The 19,506-nt window shown below is 53.9% G+C and overlaps 1 protein-coding gene, 1 long non-coding RNA gene and 1 other non-coding gene across 3 annotated transcripts; all 3 read right to left on the reverse strand.

The window, feature by feature from the left end:
- Positions 1 to 319: 319 nt before the first annotated feature.
- Positions 320 to 8,693, reverse strand: ADAMTSL4 (ADAMTS like 4). The gene is made up of 17 exons (XM_061407771.1): positions 8,604 to 8,693; positions 8,329 to 8,386; positions 7,685 to 8,040; positions 6,822 to 7,503; positions 6,495 to 6,597; positions 5,622 to 5,758; positions 5,055 to 5,259; positions 4,615 to 4,787; positions 4,357 to 4,468; positions 4,080 to 4,265; positions 3,771 to 3,900; positions 3,016 to 3,220; positions 2,531 to 2,707; positions 2,029 to 2,235; positions 1,755 to 1,934; positions 1,339 to 1,483; positions 320 to 1,188 (listed from the first exon to the last, which is right to left on the reverse strand). The coding sequence occupies exons 1-17, from the start codon at positions 8,621 to 8,623 to the stop codon at positions 1,052 to 1,054; spliced, it is 3,213 nt and encodes a 1,070-aa protein (XP_061263755.1). The 5' UTR covers positions 8,624 to 8,693; the 3' UTR covers positions 320 to 1,051.
- A 6,875-nt stretch (positions 8,694 to 15,568) lies between these two features.
- On the reverse strand, positions 15,569 to 15,640 carry TRNAS-GGA (transfer RNA serine (anticodon GGA)). The gene has a single exon. It is a non-coding gene; the product is annotated as a tRNA-Ser (tRNA).
- A 786-nt stretch (positions 15,641 to 16,426) lies between these two features.
- LOC133242022 (uncharacterized) lies at positions 16,427 to 18,806 on the reverse strand. Its single transcript, XR_009734754.1, has 2 exons — positions 17,159 to 18,806; positions 16,427 to 16,819 (listed from the first exon to the last, which is right to left on the reverse strand). It is a non-coding gene; the product is annotated as an uncharacterized LOC133242022 (long non-coding RNA).
- Between the last annotated feature and the right edge of the window lie 700 nt (positions 18,807 to 19,506).

Raw genomic sequence — 19,506 nt, forward strand, 5'->3', positions numbered from 1 at the left:
TACCAGGAAACCCACCGTGGACCCAGCAGTTTCTGTTTTGGGCCCAAGTGCCCAACTCTGTACCTAAACTGGGGGAAGTGGTGACCTCTAGTGGTCGATGACCAACCTGCAGGGACTGTGATCAGCCAGGACCCTCTGCCTCTGACCAAGGCTTCATTTGGGTCTCAGGTGACTGGGGCTCCCTCATTAGGCTTTCTGTGCCCAGACTCTCCATCTGGGCTCCAAGCGCTGTTCCCCTTCCCACCCTTCATTCTCATCTCACACAGCTTGCTTAGGTGGCCTGTATAGCTGGGTTCCCACGAGGACAACGAAGAGCCTGTTTCTCATTTGTCATAATCATCTTTAATAAAAATAAATTAGTTCTGGAGTAGGAACCATTTTAGGAGGTGGGGAGTAGAAGCAGGGGCTAGGATGTCTTGTTCTAAACTTGCTCTTTTCCATCCTCTGCCCAGCTGGTCTCTGCTCTGGGGGTCAGTCTCTCTTCCTGGAGGGCAAGCGCTCACCCCCACCCCTCATTAGCTATGAGAGGGAGGGATAGAGACTAGGTAAAGGGAGAAGGGGTCAGAGGACAGAAGGAAGGTTTAGATGATACGTGGCCTGAACAGGAAAAATGAGGGTTAGGACACAAAATTGGGATTAATGTGGAGGCCAGACTCTAAGTAGCTCGGATTCCCAAAGAGCTGCAAACTTGCTTTCCGTTCAGCCCAGAAAACTCTCTGGGAAACAGGCATCATCCCCTCCTGGGGGATTGTGTAACTTCTTTTTGAGAAGTGATACAGATGTATGGGTGCACACACATCCATACGGGCCCATACACATTTGGGTGCATGTGTGCACACACACCATCACACCGCCACACGGGCACAGACCCAGCCACACATCTTGATGATCACTGTCCATCATCTTGCCAACTTCCATCACCCTGGGGGACGTCTCTAGTAAGACCAGGACAGGCTGGAGAGCCAGAGGATACAGAGTGGGGTGATTGAGGGGTGACTGATGGTGGGTGACTGATGAGAAAACCACAAGGAGAGGGTCTCCTGGACCCATTTCAGGCGGGCTCTGGGGAAGACCGCTCCAGGACATGGGCACAAGAGCGGCAACAGGTGGCTGTGTAGTAGGGATAGACGCAGAGCCGGGCCTGCACCACCAGGGGGCAGTGTGGAGAGCTGTCCTTGCATTGATCATCTGGGGACAGAGGAGGCCATTGGGCACAAGAAGTCACCAAGATCCATCCCGCTGGAGGCGTGCTGCCCACTCCCAATTGTCCTTCCTAATCTCCACCCACACTTCAGCTAAATCCACTCTACTGGGGATGGGGGAGAGGGAGCTCTTTACCAGGGCGCTGGCTGCAGGGCTGGCTGTTACAGGATCGTTTCCTGGCGGGCCGCAGGTGAAGAGGGCATCGGATGCTGAGGGTCTGGTTGGCAGTCAGGCACTGGACCTCCCTTGTCTGCACGCCACCCTGGCAGGAGCGAGAACACTGGGGAGACCCCAAGCTATCAAATCAGACCTCTGCTGTGCTCCAGGCTCCTGCTGCACCCCAGGCCTCCTCAGAGGAGGAGTTGGGGGGCCTCTCCTGGAGCATTATGAACCCCCATGCAGAGGGGCCCACCTCTCCTCCCAGTCTAGGCAGGGGGACAAGTTAACCTGCCCCTGGCATTAGCTAGGGGGCACAGAGGGATGTCCAAAGAGAGAAACCTCTCCTTTCCTGGTAGTCCACGCTGGGTAGGGCAGGAGAGCCAGGCACTCACCGGACTCCAGGGTGTAGAAAACCACCGGTCCTGGCAGTCCTGCCCTTGACAGGGCTGCAGGGCAGGGGGCCTGGGAAGGTGGGAACAGTTGCTAGGAGAAGTCACGTTGAACTCAGTCCCCAGTTTGGACACACAGATGACGTCTCTACGCTGCGTGCCAGAGCCGCACTCTGAGGAGCACTGACGGAGGAGACAGGGAGGGACAGCAGGATGACTCCTGCCTCTTCGCCCCCGGGAATCCCACCCATGGGCCCCTCCCAGGCGCTCAGCTCACCTCTGCCCAGGGCCCGGTGTACCAGCACCACGACACTTCACAGGGCCCCAGACTGCAGGCACGCATGTCAGGGGGCCGGCTTCCGGGTGCACAGGTCTGCTCACCGGCTCCTGCCCCTGCTTCCTCCTGGCTTATCCCGTGGGCCTCCCCACTCCCAAGGCAGACCACAGAACGTCTCTGGATTCCCGTCCCACACTCCGCTGAGCACTGTTGGGAAGCAGAGTGTGAAGGGAGACGGGGTGACGTGGGGGAGGGGAGGGGGTCAAGGACAGACACCTCCTGGATCCGGGAGTTAGGGAATGCCCTGGGGGACTTTTGCCAGGCAGGTTCAGGACGTTAGTGTAAGTTTTTTTCCAAGTTCCCAACATTGGCAGTGTCTAGCACACAGCAGGTGCTTGCCCAGTCAACGTTTATGCAACTGCGTTGGGAAGACACCTGAGAGGGTGTCGTGGGTGATGGGGGGCACTAGGGATGTTGGGGCTCAGCAGAGAGGAGGGCCCACCTTGGAGCTCCAGTCGCTGTGGAACCAGGCCGTGGTGCAGGGCCCCATGTCGCAGGCCTCTCTGCTGGGGGGCCGCGGGGGCCCTGAGGCGCACTCCTGCTCACTCACTTCATCCCCGTTGTTGCCGACACAGCGGACCTGCCGGCTCCTCTGGCCGCGCCCGCATCGCACAGAGCACTGAGGGGACGAGGGGCACGGAGGGCTGGGCTTCCCTGGCTTCCTCACTGTCTTCCCTCTCTGGGGCTTCTGAACCAGGATGGGCCTCTGATGCTTGGCTCAGAGGTTACAGGGCTTCATGGGCTGAGGAGCAGGCTGAGTACAAGGCATGTCTTAGCTGCCTTACAGTTGGAGGCTCATATGAGATCTCATTTGTAAAAGTTTCTGCCGATTAATACAGAGTTGGGAAAACTGCAGCTCTAGCTCACTGGTGCCCACACCTCCAGGATCCTCCCTGTCCGAGAGCCTCCTTGCCCGGAGCCACTCACCTGACTCCAGGGTGAGCGAACCTCCCAATGGCCGCAGAGGCGCAGCTGGCAGGGCTGGGTGATGTTGGGTCGGGGCAGGTGCCCGCAGCGCTCTAGGGGCACTGAGGAGCCGCCACCCCCAAACTCCTGCCGGCAGCGTAGCTGACGGTGCTGGGTGCCGGGTCCACACGAACGGCTGCAGGACGTCCACTCGCCGGCCTCCCAGCTGTGGGCAGAGGCAGGAAAGGGACAGAGACAGAGATGGCAAAAACAGAGATATGTGCGGCTGCCATGTTCGGGAAAGGGGACAACAAACTGGGAGTGGGGACCTGTCAGAGGCGAGTGGGCTTATTTAACATTTGGAGTCTGGGATCCCTTGTGGGACTCAGGGTTGTCTTGTGGTGGCTCAGATGGTAAAGAATCTCCTGCAATGCAGGAGACAAAGGTTTGATCCCAAGGTCGGGAAGATCCCCAGGTCAGGAAGATCCTCTGGGAGAAGGGAATGGCAACCCACTCCAGTATTCTTGCCTGGGAAATCCCATGGACTGACTGGCTACAGCCCATGGGGTCAAAAAGAGTTGGACAGGACTAAGCGACTAACACACACACACACACACACCACACATCCTCGGTTGTATAAGAAACTAAGAGAATGTAGCCAGGAGACCCTGTATTGAGTGCAGAGTCCAAGTGAGATCCTACAGGTGCAGGGATGGGTCTCCCAGGGGCAACTGTTATGTCCCTAGGATCCTAGCCCTCCCATGGGGCACACTCACTATGGTGGGCACGGGGGGCCGTGGCAGGGCTCCTGGGAGGCTGGGGGCCTGGCACCCATGGCACAGCTGCGTTCATCCAGCTCCTCTCCTGACTCTCGAGAAATGCAGAGGAAGATGGGGCGCCAAACACCTGAAGGGGGATAAAGGGAAGCCGGGGGAGGTGGGATGGCTCGGCATCCAGTGTCAGTGGGTCCCAGGCACTGAAGTCTGAGTTGGCACAGAGTCAAGGTGTGATGCATGCCCAGGGCAGGGGATCAGGAGTGCCAAGCCAGGAATATGGGCCAAGGGGGCTGGTGTGTGAAGTCTCACCTTTCCCACAGGATGCCGAGCACTCCGAGTGTCCAACTCGTTTCCAGTATCCGGCTGGAGACCCCAGGGGTGTTCTGGGAGGGGGTGGGGCGGGCATCTGGGGGATCCTCACCTGCCGCTGGAGGGTGCCTGGGGTGCGGGCAGGGCGAGGCGCTGAAACAGGAGGGGGCTCTACCCTCAAAATCTCTGCGGAGAGAGTTGAGTAGACAAATCAGATGGGCCTCGTCACGCTCAGCTTCACCCCACCTCCTTCTAAGTCTGGGAGTCAAAGTCTTACCAGGCTGGAGTTGAGGAACACGGGGCTCTGGAGTGGGGTTCTCAAGGTTCGGGGGAGGTGAAGAGATGACATACTGATAGAAAACACCTGGGTTTTCCTCCTGAAAGATCATCTGGGGAGAGAAAGAGAAGGTAATGAATGTCCAGGGATAGCCAGGGGGCATCCGCCAGCCTTCTGCCCATCCTGAGACCCACAGCCTCCCCTCAGAGAAAAGGCCTCCCGCAGTGGTGCAGCCTCAAGCCCAGGCCCCTCGCTCACGTAGACATCCACGGGCTGGGTGGTGGGGCCTTCTGCGGACAGACTCTCCCCAGCGCCCTCCTCCCGGGGAGGACGGTTGTACCGGAAGACAGTCCCGCCGGCGGTATAGGACCCAGGGGGATCCACAGCCCAGTTTCCATTGATGATGGACCGGCCCCCAGGACCTCGAAGTGCTGGAGGTAGCAGATCAGGACATGTGAGGTCATCCTGTCCTCCTCTCCTCTCACTTCCCTACTGGCAGGGAACCCACATATCCCCCCAACCTGCACACCTCCCCATGCTCCTGTGGCTTCCTCATTGCCCCAACCTGGGAAGGAGAGGGAGGGGAGCCCTGACTTCACTGGTGGCTTGTTTCCTGTGCTGAATGGGGGTGTGCCGGGCAGAACCAACTGACCAGGGAAGGAGTGGGGACCTAAGACTCAGGGAGCTCAGGGACTCACCAAGGTAGTTGGAGCTGGGCCGGAGCTGGGCAATCTGGAGTCGGGAGGCCCCGGCAGGAATGGACAAGATCTTCTGATAACCCAGAGGGCCACCGCGCTCAGTGAGGTTCCCCGAGACGAGGCGACAGGTAGAATCATCACCCCCACAGACGCCACAGCCATCTGGATGCCGGCCAGAGCCGAGGATGCCATCACAGCCAGGGCTCTGGGGGGAAACAGAGTTAGGCAGAGCCTGCTGGAAGCCAGACATCACTTCGCACCCTGGCCTGGGCTTCTTGGAGCCTTCAGCTCACCATGGGCCTTGATCTTTGCTGTACAAGTGAGACTGTTTCTTTGTCAGCACCCCATCCCCAGCTAGCCTCCAGGAAGCTTGGACGGGCCCAGCGGGGTCTTTCCCACTGTTCACATCTTTTGCTCAGCCTCACTTGGCAGGTAAGAACCCTCCTCTTTGCCATCTCAGCCGGGTGTTTTGTCATTGTGATAATGAACAAGGAGGCTCCCTTGGTGTGTGTGTAGTAGTTACTAACACTGCCCCTCTCCCCATGCATGCTCCCCCTCTTCCCTCACCAGACAGCGTCCAGCCACACAGATGTCCAGGGATCCAGGCTGACACAGGGTCCCGTCCTGGACCTTTTGGGTGTGACGGACATAGAAGCGGAAGCCACGGGGACGGCAGTTCAGCTCACAGCGCTGAGAACCCTGAACTAAGAGACAGGGTAGAAGGGTGGTTAGCTAGGTTCCCTGGTGGGAGGTCAGTTGGGAAAGACTCCAAGGGCCCTGAGAACAGCCCTTATGTTGGCAATAAGGCATCCTGAGGTTGTCGGGGGCCCTGTGGTCGAAGGCAACGCAACAATTCTGAAAGGTCAGTTTGAGGGTCACACAAAAGTCAGATCAGCTGGGATCACTGAGACCAGGAAAAGGGCAGGCAACTCTGAGAGAGATAGCTGAAACTGTGATTATGGGAGTTCAGAGCTCAGGAGGGCTTGTCTTGGTATCAAGGTGACACAGGCCTAAAATCCAAAGAATGGTAACTTGAGACAAAGTGATATAACATGGTCCAGGATCAGTGGCCCACCCCCAGCCGGCTGTTACCACCGGACAGGATCTCTCTGCCCATGCCCGGCCCCGGTCGTGTCCACTCCACCTCCTGGACGGGTTTCTTCCCAGAGGAGGTCCGCTGAAGAGCACCTCTGAATGCAGCCCTCTCCCAGCCCGACTCCTCGGCTGACCATCCACCACATCTGACAGCTGGGGCCCTGTTTGAAACCCCCACCCCTTTCTGGGCCTGTTCTGTCTCTTTACCCCAGTCGTGGGAAATAAGGAAGACAATGATTCAGAAGAAACACAAGAGCCTACAGAGGAGACAAAGAGGGCTGAGTCTCCTTCCCCGCCATCCCCCAATCTTCAGCCCCCTGTTCCAGGGATAGCTAGAAACCTCACCTTCCGTGAAGGGCTCCCACTGGTACAGTTGGCCCATGAACTCCTGGGAGTCAAAGGCTGCACACTGCAGGGCCCGGGGGTCTGGCTGCTCAGCGGGGCAGGGCTGAGGTGGGGGATACAGAGGAGTCAAAGCTGGGGAGGAAAATGGGGGTGTGGATCAGGGCTGGATTTGGGGGGTAGAGAGGAAGGTCAGGTCTAGGGAAGAGCTCCAAGCCCCCTGCCCTGAAGAGGTCGGATGCCAAGGCCCTTCTCCCTCAGGTCCAGATCTGACGGGCTAATCAGGGAAGCAGAATTGGAAGTCTGGGAGGGGTCAAAGAAGGAACTCACCGCTTGGCTGCAGGCTCTCAGCTGTTCACTCTCCCCAGAACATCTTGGGACAGGGCTACTGGGAGCAAAGAGGCTCCAGAGTGGGCTGGAGTGGGGGCCAGAGCTCAGCAGAGGCAGCCAGCCATCTGGCTGGGGAGGGGCAGACTCCGTGAGGGACCCGTGGAGATTCCCCCCAGGTCTCCACTGCTCCCAGCTCTGCTGGCCTCGGCCCCAAGGCACAGAAAGGAAAGGATTAGGGTGTCTGTCTGCCAGCCTGGGGCTGGCCCAACCCTGGGAACTTGGCCTTCTTGGCTGAAGGGACAGGTGAAAGGAGCTACCTTCTCCCGGGGATGGGGAATGAAAGGAGGACTCTGTGCCAGAGGCCTGGGCTCTGGGGTGTGGCCCTGTGGGGGCAGGCCTGGCTCTAAAGGGCACGGCTGTCTGAGCAGCTTCAGGGCTTGGGGGTTCTGCTTGGGGTGGGAGGGTGTGGGCAGAAGGTTCTGTGGGAGACAGTTCTGTTTTCTGGGTGTGGTTTGAGGAAGATGGCTCTGTTCTCGGAGTCAGGGATGGAAGATCTGAGGTTTGAGAGAGTTCAGATCTGGGTGGTCTTCGGGGATGCCTGCGGTTCCGATGGAGCGGCAAAGCAAAGGGCACCCTCCCATAGCCAAACATTCCTGGCTTGATGGGGTCTCGAACCCGGGACCTGAGAAGGTGTTGCAGACATGGAGTCACAGCGCTGGCCATCTCTGACCCGGCCTCCCCATCTTACTTACTAGCACCAGAGAAGCCTTTCTAAGCCCTGGATCCTTTGCTACCCTTTCCTTCACCCCAAGCCCCGCCTCTACCTCAAGGCACCGCCCCTACCTCAAAGCCCCACCCCTCACCTCCTAGCTCCTTGAGTCTCCGGAGCCTCCTCTCTCCCTAATTGAGAAGCAGGACCTCGAAGGGGGCCACCTCTTCCTCGAGGTGGTGGCCTGTATAGGGGAAGGGTTTCTCGGGAAGTCTGCGGTCTGGTGCCTTGACCCCGGGGAAGCAGGGCTTCTGGATGTCTTGGGGGCCGGGGTGGAAGGGGCAGGCCCTGGTGGAGTTGAGTTGTAGGGAGCTGACATGTCCGGCTCCGGCGCTGTACCCCAACCCCGCAGGGCTGGGAGCAAGAGGCCCACTGGTCCCAAGGACCCCAGACCCCTTCAGGGCCCTGGCTCTCTTCGGGGGGTGTCTGAAGAGAGTGTCCAGACAACACCTAGGTAGACAAAAAGTTCAGACAAAATTAGAATGATTTTCGAGGGAACTGTACAGAATATCTAGTCCACCCTGAGGTTTGGGGCAGTTGTTACTGACCCAAGGTCAAATTCAGTAGCAGAGGTGATTTGGCAAGGAGTTAGGGAGTTGGAGAGGCTGGAGGGCCAAGTGTGAGAGAAAGGGGCCAGGTCTTATCAGAGGCTGCAGAAAATGCAAATGTGGTCTGGAGATAGTGGGTAGTGGGGAGACAGAGAGATGAAAGGATCGTAGCCTCTAGTCCCTGGCTCACCTCCTGATCCAGGCAGAGCTGAGGGAGGGACAGAAGCAGCATCAGACACAACTGGGGCCTGCAAACCAGAAGCAGGAGCGAAGGTATCAGACAGGAGCCTGAGGAGGTGTTACATCACGCCTTGCCCCCAGCTGGCTCCCCACATCCGGATACCAACTTCTCAGAAAGCAGAAGTTACTCATCACTTCCCCCGGCCCCTCCCAGAGAGGTCCTTTCCCTCACTTCTACAGACTGAGAATCAGTCATTCCCTCCACCCTGGCCCCCTACCACTTACCTGCCCGCCCACTTCTCCATTGCTCCTCCCTTGATGGCCCTGGGCCCAGGGAGGAGGGGACCGGAAGTAAACACTCTACTGTGGCATCTGGGCCTCGGATGGGGGTTGCACTCTGTAAGGACCCAAGCCTGGTTCAGTCTCTGGAAAGCTGGAGATTGGGAGGGATGACTTCTCAGGACAACTCAGAGTGAGAATGGAGGGGTGATGATTGGTCCATCTCTTAATGATCCTAAAGGTGAGAGGGAAAAGGAACACTGCCTTTGTCCATCTACACAAGCTGAAGGGGTGGGTGCCCTCAGCCTCCCAGCTCAGGCGCAGTCCTCCCCTCAGCTGCAGGAACTTCTCAGCTCCTGGGTCCTAACCAGTGACTGTCTCTAGGCCAGTTCAGACACATGCATCTTTCTTAAGAGGGTTGAGGGAGGCTCATTGAGGGCTTTTCAGACATCCTCTCCAAGCTGCTGACTGGAAGCCCCCTGGGCTTTCCATTCCCACCTGCCTCTCAGCCTTTTCTTGCCTTCTTAGCTAGTAAGCTTCTTCTGGAACACTCAGACACAACTGTGCCTGTCTCAAACTTTTCAGCCAAGGGATAAATTAAATGGCCTGATGGTTTAATCTCTAGAGAAGCAGGTGATTTTTCCCAGTGATATTTAACTTCCCTCTAGGCGGCCAGCCTCCGGCATTGGATCAATGAGGCCTTTCTTCAGGCAAGACTCTGATGGCTGGGAGAAGCTGGGAAGGGGAGATACAGCTAGAGAGGCTGTTGCTCCCCGGTCACTCATGGGTCTATCTTCTGAAGAGCCAGGAAGTCCATCCTGAAGTCTCAGCTTGATCACTGGAGAAGTGGAGCTTGGAACCCTCCCCTGGTCTAAGCCTGGCTCCCCCATGGACCTCCAGTTCCTTCACAATGAACCCTTCCCACCCCCACTCTTCATGCTGCTCTGAGCTCTGCTTTCCAGGAAAAAAAAAAAATGTTTCTGTTGGATCTGAAAGGCACCCGGGAGAGGAATCCAAGGAGCTAATGCCGAGGTGGGCCAGTTCAGGGGCAGGAAAATGACAGAGGGAAGGGTAGGAATGTGCTTGGAGGTAGCAAATTCATTCCCCGGCACCTCCCTGAGACCCCAGGGCTTGGGAAGTTAAGGGAAGGATCACAGTGGCGGAGCCTGTGCCCGAACGATCTCCTCAGCTACTTGGGGTTGGGAAGGGGGTTGCTGATGGCTGCTCCTTCCCTTGGCTGGGCTGATCACTGAGGTCAGCAACTCCGCCCTGATGAGGAGGCGGGTAGGGGCTCCAGAGAAGGGCCAACATTCCACCCAAACCTTCAGCTTTCAGCCTGACTCCCTTCCTGGTGGCTGAAGGGAAGGAGATGGGAGGATGGTTACTGCCACTTCTTGCTGCTGGGTCCCCTCTCCACTCCCTCTGCCTCTGCTTCTCTCTGCTACCCCAGGCCTGTGTCTAGCTGTCTCTGTCTATGGGTCTACCCAGTACACATAATCCTGTCCTGAGCTGGGTTTGGCTTTGGCAGCTCCCTGGAGAAGTGAGGGGTGGGGGGTGGGGTGACGTGAGCTCCTGGGGCCAGGGCCAGGCCTGGCTCCCTCTCTGGAAAAGTCCTACCCCACCCCCTGCATAGCTGGGCAGGGGGCCGACACACACACACACACACACACACACACACACTGCAGAAACAGATACACATTTGTGGTTTTGAGTCTTTTCATGTTTTCCATGTTTCTCATCTGGTGAGTCTCACTGTCCAGAGTGAAGAAGAGGTCAGACAGAACTGGTCATTCCTGGGCCAGGCTGACACTGGTCTAGACAAACCTGGGCTCCTCCCTGCCACAACTCCACACTGGCCAGTGGAGATCAAGGAGGAGTGACCTGGGCAGAACTAACCCCTTCACCCCCAAGAGACCTACCTCTGGGGAACAGTGGTGCTGAGGGGCAGGGGGTGGGTCACAGGCTCCGGGGCTGGCTGCAGAGCCCCTGTCTTGGGCGAGAACTCCTTGGTCCTCCTTGTGCCTCTCCTGGGTCCTGGAGGCCCATCCCAACAGGTGTCCTGCCTTTCTAGTCGTCAGGCTGAGCTGGATTCAGGGCACCCACTTGTATCCCTCCCAGCGTCTGTGTCCCCCAACCCAGGACGGAAGCGGATGACAGGGTTGGGGGGATGGGGGGAGGAACGCATCATCCAGAAGTACCTTTCCTGAGGGGAAGGGCAGGAGGTGCCCGGCGCGTGCCGGGAGCTCCTGGGTGTGTTTTCCAATTTTATTCTGTGTAGGAATTTTGGCTGATTCTTCGTCCGAGTGATGGGGCCAGCGTTCCAAGGGATCAGAACCCCCTCCCCAGGAATTGGACCCCAGGGACTGGAAGATCTTCCGAGGCTATAAGAACTGGGGCCGGGGTCGTGGCTGGGGCGCGACCGCGGGGCTCAGGGAACCGGGGCGGCGCAGGGGCGCGGGGCGGATGGTCTAACCGGACGGGGGAAGAGAGGGAGACCGGGGCCAGGGGTCCCAGGGAAGATCTGTACCTGCTCTGCGCGGCCCCGGCGGCCAGCTAACCCCTCTGCGCCCGGGCGCTCCCTCCAGGCAGCCTCGCTCCGCGGCAGCCACTGCGGCCCCCGGGCCGGGCTACGGCCGCCTCCGGCCGCGGCTCCGCCCCCGCCCCGCCCCCGCCCCTCCCGCCCGCCAGCCCGCCCGCCCGCCACGCGCCCAGCGGCAGCCCCCCGGCGGCCCCCGAATCCCCAGCCCGCCAGGGCCACCCACCCTAGGCTGCGGGCCTTGGCCGCTCCCGCCCGGCACCTGCGGACCGCTCCAGGGGGGCGAAGCCGAGGGGGTCCCAGCCGGGTTCCGAGGGAGCCATCGCGCCAGGGCTGTCCCTCGACCCGGCTGGGATTCGGTCTCCGGGACCCGGGTCTCCCGACCGGCTCCGAGTGGGCGGTGCGAGCGCTGCGCCAGCCCAGGCGGGGTGGCCGCGAGCTGCGCCAAGGGGTTGGGTGGCGCCGGTACCCGAGCGGCGTGGGCGAGCCCCGCGCCCCACATCGGGGGTTGCTGGGCTGAGATGGTCAAACCCGACCTCGGTTCCACGTTGGTCAGGGCTCTCTCCACCACGCAGCCTCCCGTGCACGCCCAGTTATCCCTGCTTCTCCTAAGTTGGACTGTGAACCATGTGGTTCTGACTGCTCAGGGACCCTCTAAGCCTCGGTTTCTTCATCCATAAATGTTACCTACGGGGCGTAGCGAAAGGAATGCTCTGATTTAGGAATCAGAGGATCTGGATTTGAATCTCCGCTCTGTGATCTTGGGTGAATGCTTCAACCTTTCTGTGCTGCAGTTTCCTCATCTGTAAAATGGGGTTAATCTGACATATACGAATAGGCTTGGAGATATGTCTGCCTAGTTACTTATATCTGGAAGAATACATCCCAAACTCGGAATTGGGGGCAGCAGCTGGGGAGGGGTTGGGAGAGGAAAATAAAAATATAAGCTTTCACTTTTTTACTCTATATGCTTATATGTTGTTGAATGTTTAACCACAGGCATTATCTGTTTTTAGTTATGGTAAAGAAATAAATAATACACGTAAAATGACAGAGTAGATAAAGTCATTTTTTTTGTCACCACTATTTTTAAAGTTTTATTTGCCATTTGTTCATGAACTACAGTCATGTATTATTGGGTCTACTCTCAAGTATTTGAAAGGTTTTTTTTTTTTTTTTTTCAGTGACTTGTCAATATTTTAAAACCAGGATATTTCAGTAGCAGTGTATCAGGTGTTCCCACCTAATACTTATTGAGCATTTTCTGCACTTGCTGCGGAGGACACAATTAGAACAGCCTCTGGCCTCAAGGAGTTGGGTCTACTTGGAGACAGACTTGGGAGGTAAGTACTGGACTCAACAGAAGCAAATGTTATCTCAAGAGATGAGGGAAGTGAAAACATAAAATGCTTTTATGTATCAGTATTATATCCTTATTTGAAGTTTAACATCTATATTCTGTTCTAATTTATAAATTATATAATTTATATGATAAAATTATCATTTCATTATGATTTATTGTTTTTTCAATAAATCCCTAAGTTCTCTCAAGACAAGGACCATTTAGGCCACTTTGTGTCATCTCTGTTTTTTCATCTTTTGTATTTCTGTTTTGGTTTTTGTATTTGTAGAGTTAATAGAAATATTTGGAATGAAACAGAACAAACAGATGAGTCCCAGGTGCCCAGGCCTGCTTTCTGACTTTTTTTTTTGCTTTCTGACTTTAAACTCAGGCTCAGTGGGTGGTGGGTAAAGTGTCAGGGAATCCCCGAGACTCCTGTTATTTTGTGGGGTGCAGGACAATATTGCTGAAGCATCTATTTTTAAGTTTTTATTTCTCAAGAACCATTATAAAGTATCCTGGTTTTAAAATATTGGCAAGTCACTAAAAAACAGCTTTAGGACACCACAAGTATAACCTAAAACACGTGGATCATTGCAGATTGGTCTGCAGGCCTCAGGTTTGTAGCTTTCCTGAAGACATCTTCAGCCTTGGTCTCCTACTCCTAGAGCTTGGGAAGGTAAGGGGTTAATGCCCCCTCCCCATATGGGTGGTTTATTTTGGAACTGCTGTTAACAAGTCCTAATTCAGAGGCACATTTATAGTCCTGGATTTGGAGGGGAAGCCCCTTTGCTCAGACTTTAGAGAACAATACTGATGATGAGATGCCCATCCCACAGGGCAGAAGATATTTTGGGTCCAAGGACCTTTCTGTGCCCCCAAGTCACATCCCAGCAGCACTCACTTATCAACCAGGGGGCAAGCTGCAGGACCAGAAGGTGTGACCAAAGACAGCAGAGTGGGAAGGGAGCCTGGGAGGAGGGAAAGGTCTGCCTTTGACATTTGTAACTAAGGGTCAGAAATAGACCTTTCCATTAAGAAGTGGCTGCTGACCAAAGAGCTCACGAGATTTATTACAGCTGTCACCTCCCAGGACTTGGTGGTCTGAAAATATTGTATTAGGGAAGGAATTTCCTATGCCTCAGCAGTGTGCAAAGTGCCAGATAAAATTTGTGGACACTGTCTCAAGGATAAAAAGAAATTTCTTAAAAGATTATGCAATAAGTAGATGTTCACCCCAAAGTACCCCTAGGACTATGGACAACAGAGGGGATAGGCTAAGTATTTGTCTGACTTGGAGTATAACAGAGTGACTTAATAATAATAATATAGTTAACATGTATCTGAGGGCTTCTCTTGTGACTCAGTGGTAAAGAACCCACCTGCCAATGCAGGAGATGTGTGTTTGATCCCTGGGTTGGGAAGATCCCCTGGAGAAGGAAATGGTAATCCAGTCCAATATCTTGCCTGGGAAATCCCATTGACAGAGCAGCCTGGTGGGCTACAGTCCATGGGGTCGCGAAGAGTCAGACACAACTGAGTGACTAAATAACAAAACATATATAGCACTTACAACACGTGCAGGCCCCACGGTAACACGGCTGCAAACAAACATACAGGGAATTCCAGGGACCCAGTTTCCAGCCCTGGCCTGGTCGAGGAACCGAGATCCCATAAGCCTAGATCCTACAAGCATTGGGGCACAGCCAAAGAGAAAAAGAAACAAAGACACAAAGGAAAATTTGGTAATTTCTCAGTGAGAACCTATTATCTGTTTATGTTGTGTACAAGTGAAGTTTTTGAGAACTATAGCTGAATTTGCTTAATAATCTTTTCTGGTAGTCGATTAAAGAAGTTTTATTTTTGTTGAGCCGAATAACATTTGAAACTCATATTTCCTGTGAGATGTTGTCCCAACTCCAATACAGCGCTGATGCCAATACCAATATGTGTAGGTGGCGTCCGGAAATTAGTGAAACGCTTGGTTTGTGGTCATAGCACCCATTTTCAGAAAGCCTAGTCTGTTTGCCTTTCTGCCCCTGGGAATCGTGGTTTGCTCAACTCCTTTGTTTCCGAAGAGCCTCTCTATTCCCAGCCGCTGCACACCAGGCTGGGCTCCAGCCGTTGGTTCTGTGTCCTGTCACGTTGTTCTGGGCCGTTTTCTTTCACTAATGCTGTTCTTCTGACACCGGCCTAGTTAGCTCACTCCCCACAATTATGAGAACAGACTGTTGTGACCTGCTCACTACAAGGAACCTGGAGGTGGGGACCGCCTGGCCATGTTTACCGCTGTATCCACCGCCTTGCCTTGCACATAGTAGGCATTCAATAAATGCTTGTGGGATGAGCCCTGAACGAGAAATTGTGATCTCTGCCTCAGCTCTGGCCAGATTCCAGCACTTCCTGGATGCTATGTCAACTCATTTTGGCTGAGCTGGCGCTAGGATGATGGAATCATGAAGAAACAGGATATGACCTGCTTGGTAAAATGAGGTCCAAGATGAGGATAGGACATTCTGGTCACCAGTCACTGCTCCGAAAACATTCAGTTTGGTCAGAAACTCCCAAAGCTAGGATTCTTTTAAATTTGATTTCCATAGTTCAATCCTTCAGGTTCTGGGGTCCTGCTGACAGAGGTTGCCTTGGTACCGCCCTGAGCCATGTGTCTGTCCATCGGCATTCCAAACAAAGGAAGTGTTCAGTAAATGTTTATGGAATTGAATGAACTGATCAAACATAACCTTGGCAGCCATTAAGTTTACAAAATCATCAGTACTGTGACAACTGTGTTAAGCTGGTTGAACTCATGTACATCTTCTTACATATGTGTTTGGGAAACGTGGCCATAAGCTAGAGTTTCTGGGTTAGGCCTGTAGCAGGTTTGAGAATATTCATTCTTTGCTAATTGGGAAGATCTTCAGATATTATCCTTCCTCTGTTATAGTCTTGAAGTGAAGTGAAGTGAAGTGAAGTCGCTCAGTCGTGTCCAACTCTTTGCGACCCCATGGACTGTAGCCTACCAGGCTCCTCTGTCCATGGGATTTTCCAGGCAAGAGTACTGGAGTGGGTTGCCATTTCCTTCTCCAGGGGATCTTCCCAACCCAGGGATCGAACCCGGGTCTCCTGCATTCCAGGCAGACGCTTTAACCTCTGAGCCACCAGGGAAGCCTGTTGTAGTCTTAACCTAACCAATTTATAGATTTAATAAAATGATACCCATCACCAGGGATGGGGAACAATTAGCCAGGACACTTCTTCTGACACAAGCCTCCACTTAGTCCTGTCCTTAGGATCTCAGAGAACATTCTCAAGAGCCACACACCCCTCAACTACTAGGGCCTGTGGGGGCTCAGGGCAGTGGGCAGTCCTGAAGTCCCCTTTTGTGCTGCCACTGAGGCTGCTGCTGCAGCAAGATTCAGCCCTGGGTCGTAAAGAGAGGAAGTGCGGAAGAACCAGCTCTGATGCAGATTCCATCCCAGTTTTGCCATTCAGTAGCTGTGTGACCTTGGGCATGCTAAGTTTCTGGCTTCTCAATTGGAGTAACAACAATACTCCATTTATGTTCATAGATTATTATAAAAGCCAAAATAAAAATAACAGCATGTGGGGACTTCCCTGGTGGTCCAGTGGTTAAGAATCTCCCTCCCCCAAAAAGTAACCCACCTGCCAACGCAGGGGACACGGGTGTGATCCCTGGCCCTGGAAGATTCCGCATACCTCAGAACAACTAAGCCTGTGCAGCAGCTACTGAAGCCCCCTCGCCCCAGAGCCTGTGCTCCACAAATAGAGAAGCCACCACAGTGAGAAGCCCAAGCACGACAATGAAGAGTAAACCCCTGCTCACCACAGCTAGAGAAAGCCCGCGTGCAGCAAAGAAGACCCAGTGCAGCCATAAATAAATAAATAGTAAGAGCATGAACCTGCAGAGTCATATAGAAAAGGCAGCCAGCATTATGATTAATGATATGTTTAAAATTTTATTTTAGTTGATGTGAATCAAAATTGCACTGTGTGAAGACTTAGACCTGCCCCTTTGCCCATGCACAGATGCTGGCGTTCTGTGCTCTCTCAGAGCCCAACAGGATTCAGCAAGGATTCACCAGTGACACAGCATATATTAAATGTGTTCTCACAGCAGGTTGACAACGGTGGCCCAGCCTCTGTGCCAGGGATTGGGGGAAGATTATGTTGCTGTCTGGGCAGAAACTATCTTCCTTACGAAGAAATCTGGCAGCAAACGGGCGACCAGGACTGAGTTCTGTGATGTCTTCCCAGCTTGGCAGGCTCCTTGTGCCTTGCGGTTCCTGGACCAGAAGGTGAGGTGCGCTGGCACAGATCCAGCAGCTGCTGAAGGCAAAAATGCACTGGGAAGACATCGTCCCAGTATCACAGAGAGAAGGGCAGTGCTTGGGGGAGGCGCGGTGAGGGTTGAGGCCTCTAAGCATTTTGAGAAAACAGAAAAACTGTTTTGTTCTGGAGTCTGGAATTGCACTCAATGTACTGGCCACACATAGAACTATGACCAATTCCAAGATCAACTGCAGATGTGAATTAAGAGCAGGAAACAGTGTATTTTGTCCCAAGTAAGAAAGGTGGCAGAAACCCATCTTCCCGCCCCAAAAAGGCTCCTACAGAGAGAATAAAGGTCCATGTAATAACTGGACCCAATGTCCAACCCCTCACCTGATTCCAGAAGTAAATGAAGAACTTCTCCAAGCAGAGCAAAGGTGCACAGAGAGGCAGGCTCTTGAGGTGATGAGAGTCCGTTTGTGGTTTGAAGAGGGCATCCCATCAAAGTAACAGAACAGAGCCAGGAAATCAGGTGACGTGCTGGACTCTGCCGTCCAGAATCTGAGCAAGTTATTTCTACCCACCTGAGCCTTGATAAACAGCTTCTTTCTTTAGTGGCTTGTCACTGGAGACAGAGGATTCTAATCTCAGGACTGCCCTAAGGAAAGGGCTGTGGTAATTCTTCCCACATGAATCTTGCTCTCGTGCTTAGAAGTTTCCCAGACTTTCTAGAGAAAGCCAGCTTGGTGTCAAATTAATTTTGACAGAGTGTGCTGAAGGCCTAAGAAAGGCAGACATAAAAGGGTAGGAATCAGGGTACAAAACTCAAAACTGCGGCCAGAGAGACAGGCAGGGCAGCCAAAGGAGAGGCAAGAATTTCGTACATACCAAGGACTTGAAGTCAGAAATGGAAGAGTCAGGGCTTGCCGTGAAGGAAACACAGTCGAGGCAGGAGGGAGGGCAGACTTGCCTCTCTGACCACAGGCCCAGGCCCATCTCAGAGACCTTGAGGGCCCTGTGCGGACAAGCAGGGGCCACATCAGCTCCTGCTGCTGTAAAGGGTCTCCCTTCTCTGCTCAAAGCTTCCCTGCTCCTGCGGCTTCAGGATCTAGTCCAGCTCTTGGCATTCAAAGCCCCTCCGGCTTCGCCACCCTGAACAGGCCAAGCCTCCAACCAGGGCTTCTGTGCCTCCTTGTCTGAAATGCCCACCCCCATCCATCTCCTCTGAGCTTGGAACCTTCCACGCCACAGCTCAGTCTGTGAGTAAGCCTCTCATCTCCCAGGACCACCTCTGTCCCTCTCGCTCCTTGGCCCAAAGCCCTGGCCCTGGCAGCTCTCTAGGCCAGGGGGTCTCACACTTAGGTGTGTCTGACAATTGCCTGCAGGGATATTAAAGTACAGATGTCTGGTCCCCAGTCTGGGTGATCTCGTTCCTAAGCTCCACAGGGGTTTTATGAACACCCGCAGGCGAGGCCAGCCGGTCTAAACCACTCTTTGGGAAGTTTGCCTGTGAAGCAGGTACTCTCTTGAGTCCTCCAACCTGGGTATGCAAAAACCATCCTTCATTTCTTATTAACAGCCTCATTTCTGCTTTAAGGCCCCCTTCCCTTGGGGTGATGGAAACTTAATCTGTCAGTTTAGGGACTTCACACCCTCACCTGCTGGCTTTGGGCAGTCACATGCTTCCTAGCAAGATTGTGCTGATGACGGACAAAATTCACGGAGGTGAAGCTGACAAATCTCCAGGAGCAAAGGCCAGTTCCTCTTCCTTGCTCTTGTTTTGATGTAGCAGGGTCACGCTCTCCCAGTGGAGGGAAGCGGTGGCTGCCTGGCAAGACTAAGAACCAGTGAGCCTATGGCAGTTGTGACGAGACTCCAGTGGGAAGGGAGAGTCAGAAATGGGTCCACTCTGTTTATTTTAAACTGACATCTTTGGAACTTAAGGTTCAGGGCTTCCACTGCATGGGGGGTGGGTTTGATCCTTGTTTGGGGAATCAAGATCCTACATGGAAAAAAAAAACAAAACTGATTAGGACTAATCTTCAAAATCCTAGAGACATCTTTACTCCTCTCCTTTATTCCAGAATAGTATGGGACTTTAGAGGTCATTTTGCCCAGTCCCTTCGTTTTCCAGGCGAAGAGATTGTGGCAATTTTTGGCAAGTCCAGAATTAGATTCCCAGATTGTGTCATGAAGTCTGGCCTCCTAGCCCAAAGACTTCCTGCCCTTCACACGGTTATGTGTCCTCATCCATTCCGTGGCCACCCCCTGTCTAAGCTCTCCTCACCTCCTGCATGGATCACAGTGACGGTGACCCTTACAAATGTGTGATACTTTGCTTCTGGCATCCATGGAATGCCTTCTCTGCTTATTCCCATCCCTCATATCCAACTCATCCTCCAAGGTCACTCAGATGCCACCTCTTCCAAAAGCAGGTGCTGCTCTGACCTGTCCTTTCCTCCTACAGCTACATTCAGCACCACACCCCAACTCATGGCAGGTGAGACAGTAGGCAGGCTGACCTTACACTGTCAGTTTATATCATTTAGGGAATTTATAATCTAATCGATGTATCATTTAGATTTATAATTTTATATGATAATTTATATGTATTTATAAATGTGTTATAAATATGATTTGTTAAATTCCCAAGAGTGGGGGCTTGCCTTGCTCTTCTTGGTTTCCCCTTCAGGGCCTGGCATTGAGGACCACATGATAACATTTCAGTTGCTGCTTGCGTG

Source organism: Bos javanicus, chromosome 3 (assembly GCF_032452875.1).
Source record: "Bos javanicus breed banteng chromosome 3, ARS-OSU_banteng_1.0, whole genome shotgun sequence".
Classification (NCBI taxonomy): domain Eukaryota; kingdom Metazoa; phylum Chordata; class Mammalia; order Artiodactyla; family Bovidae; genus Bos; species Bos javanicus.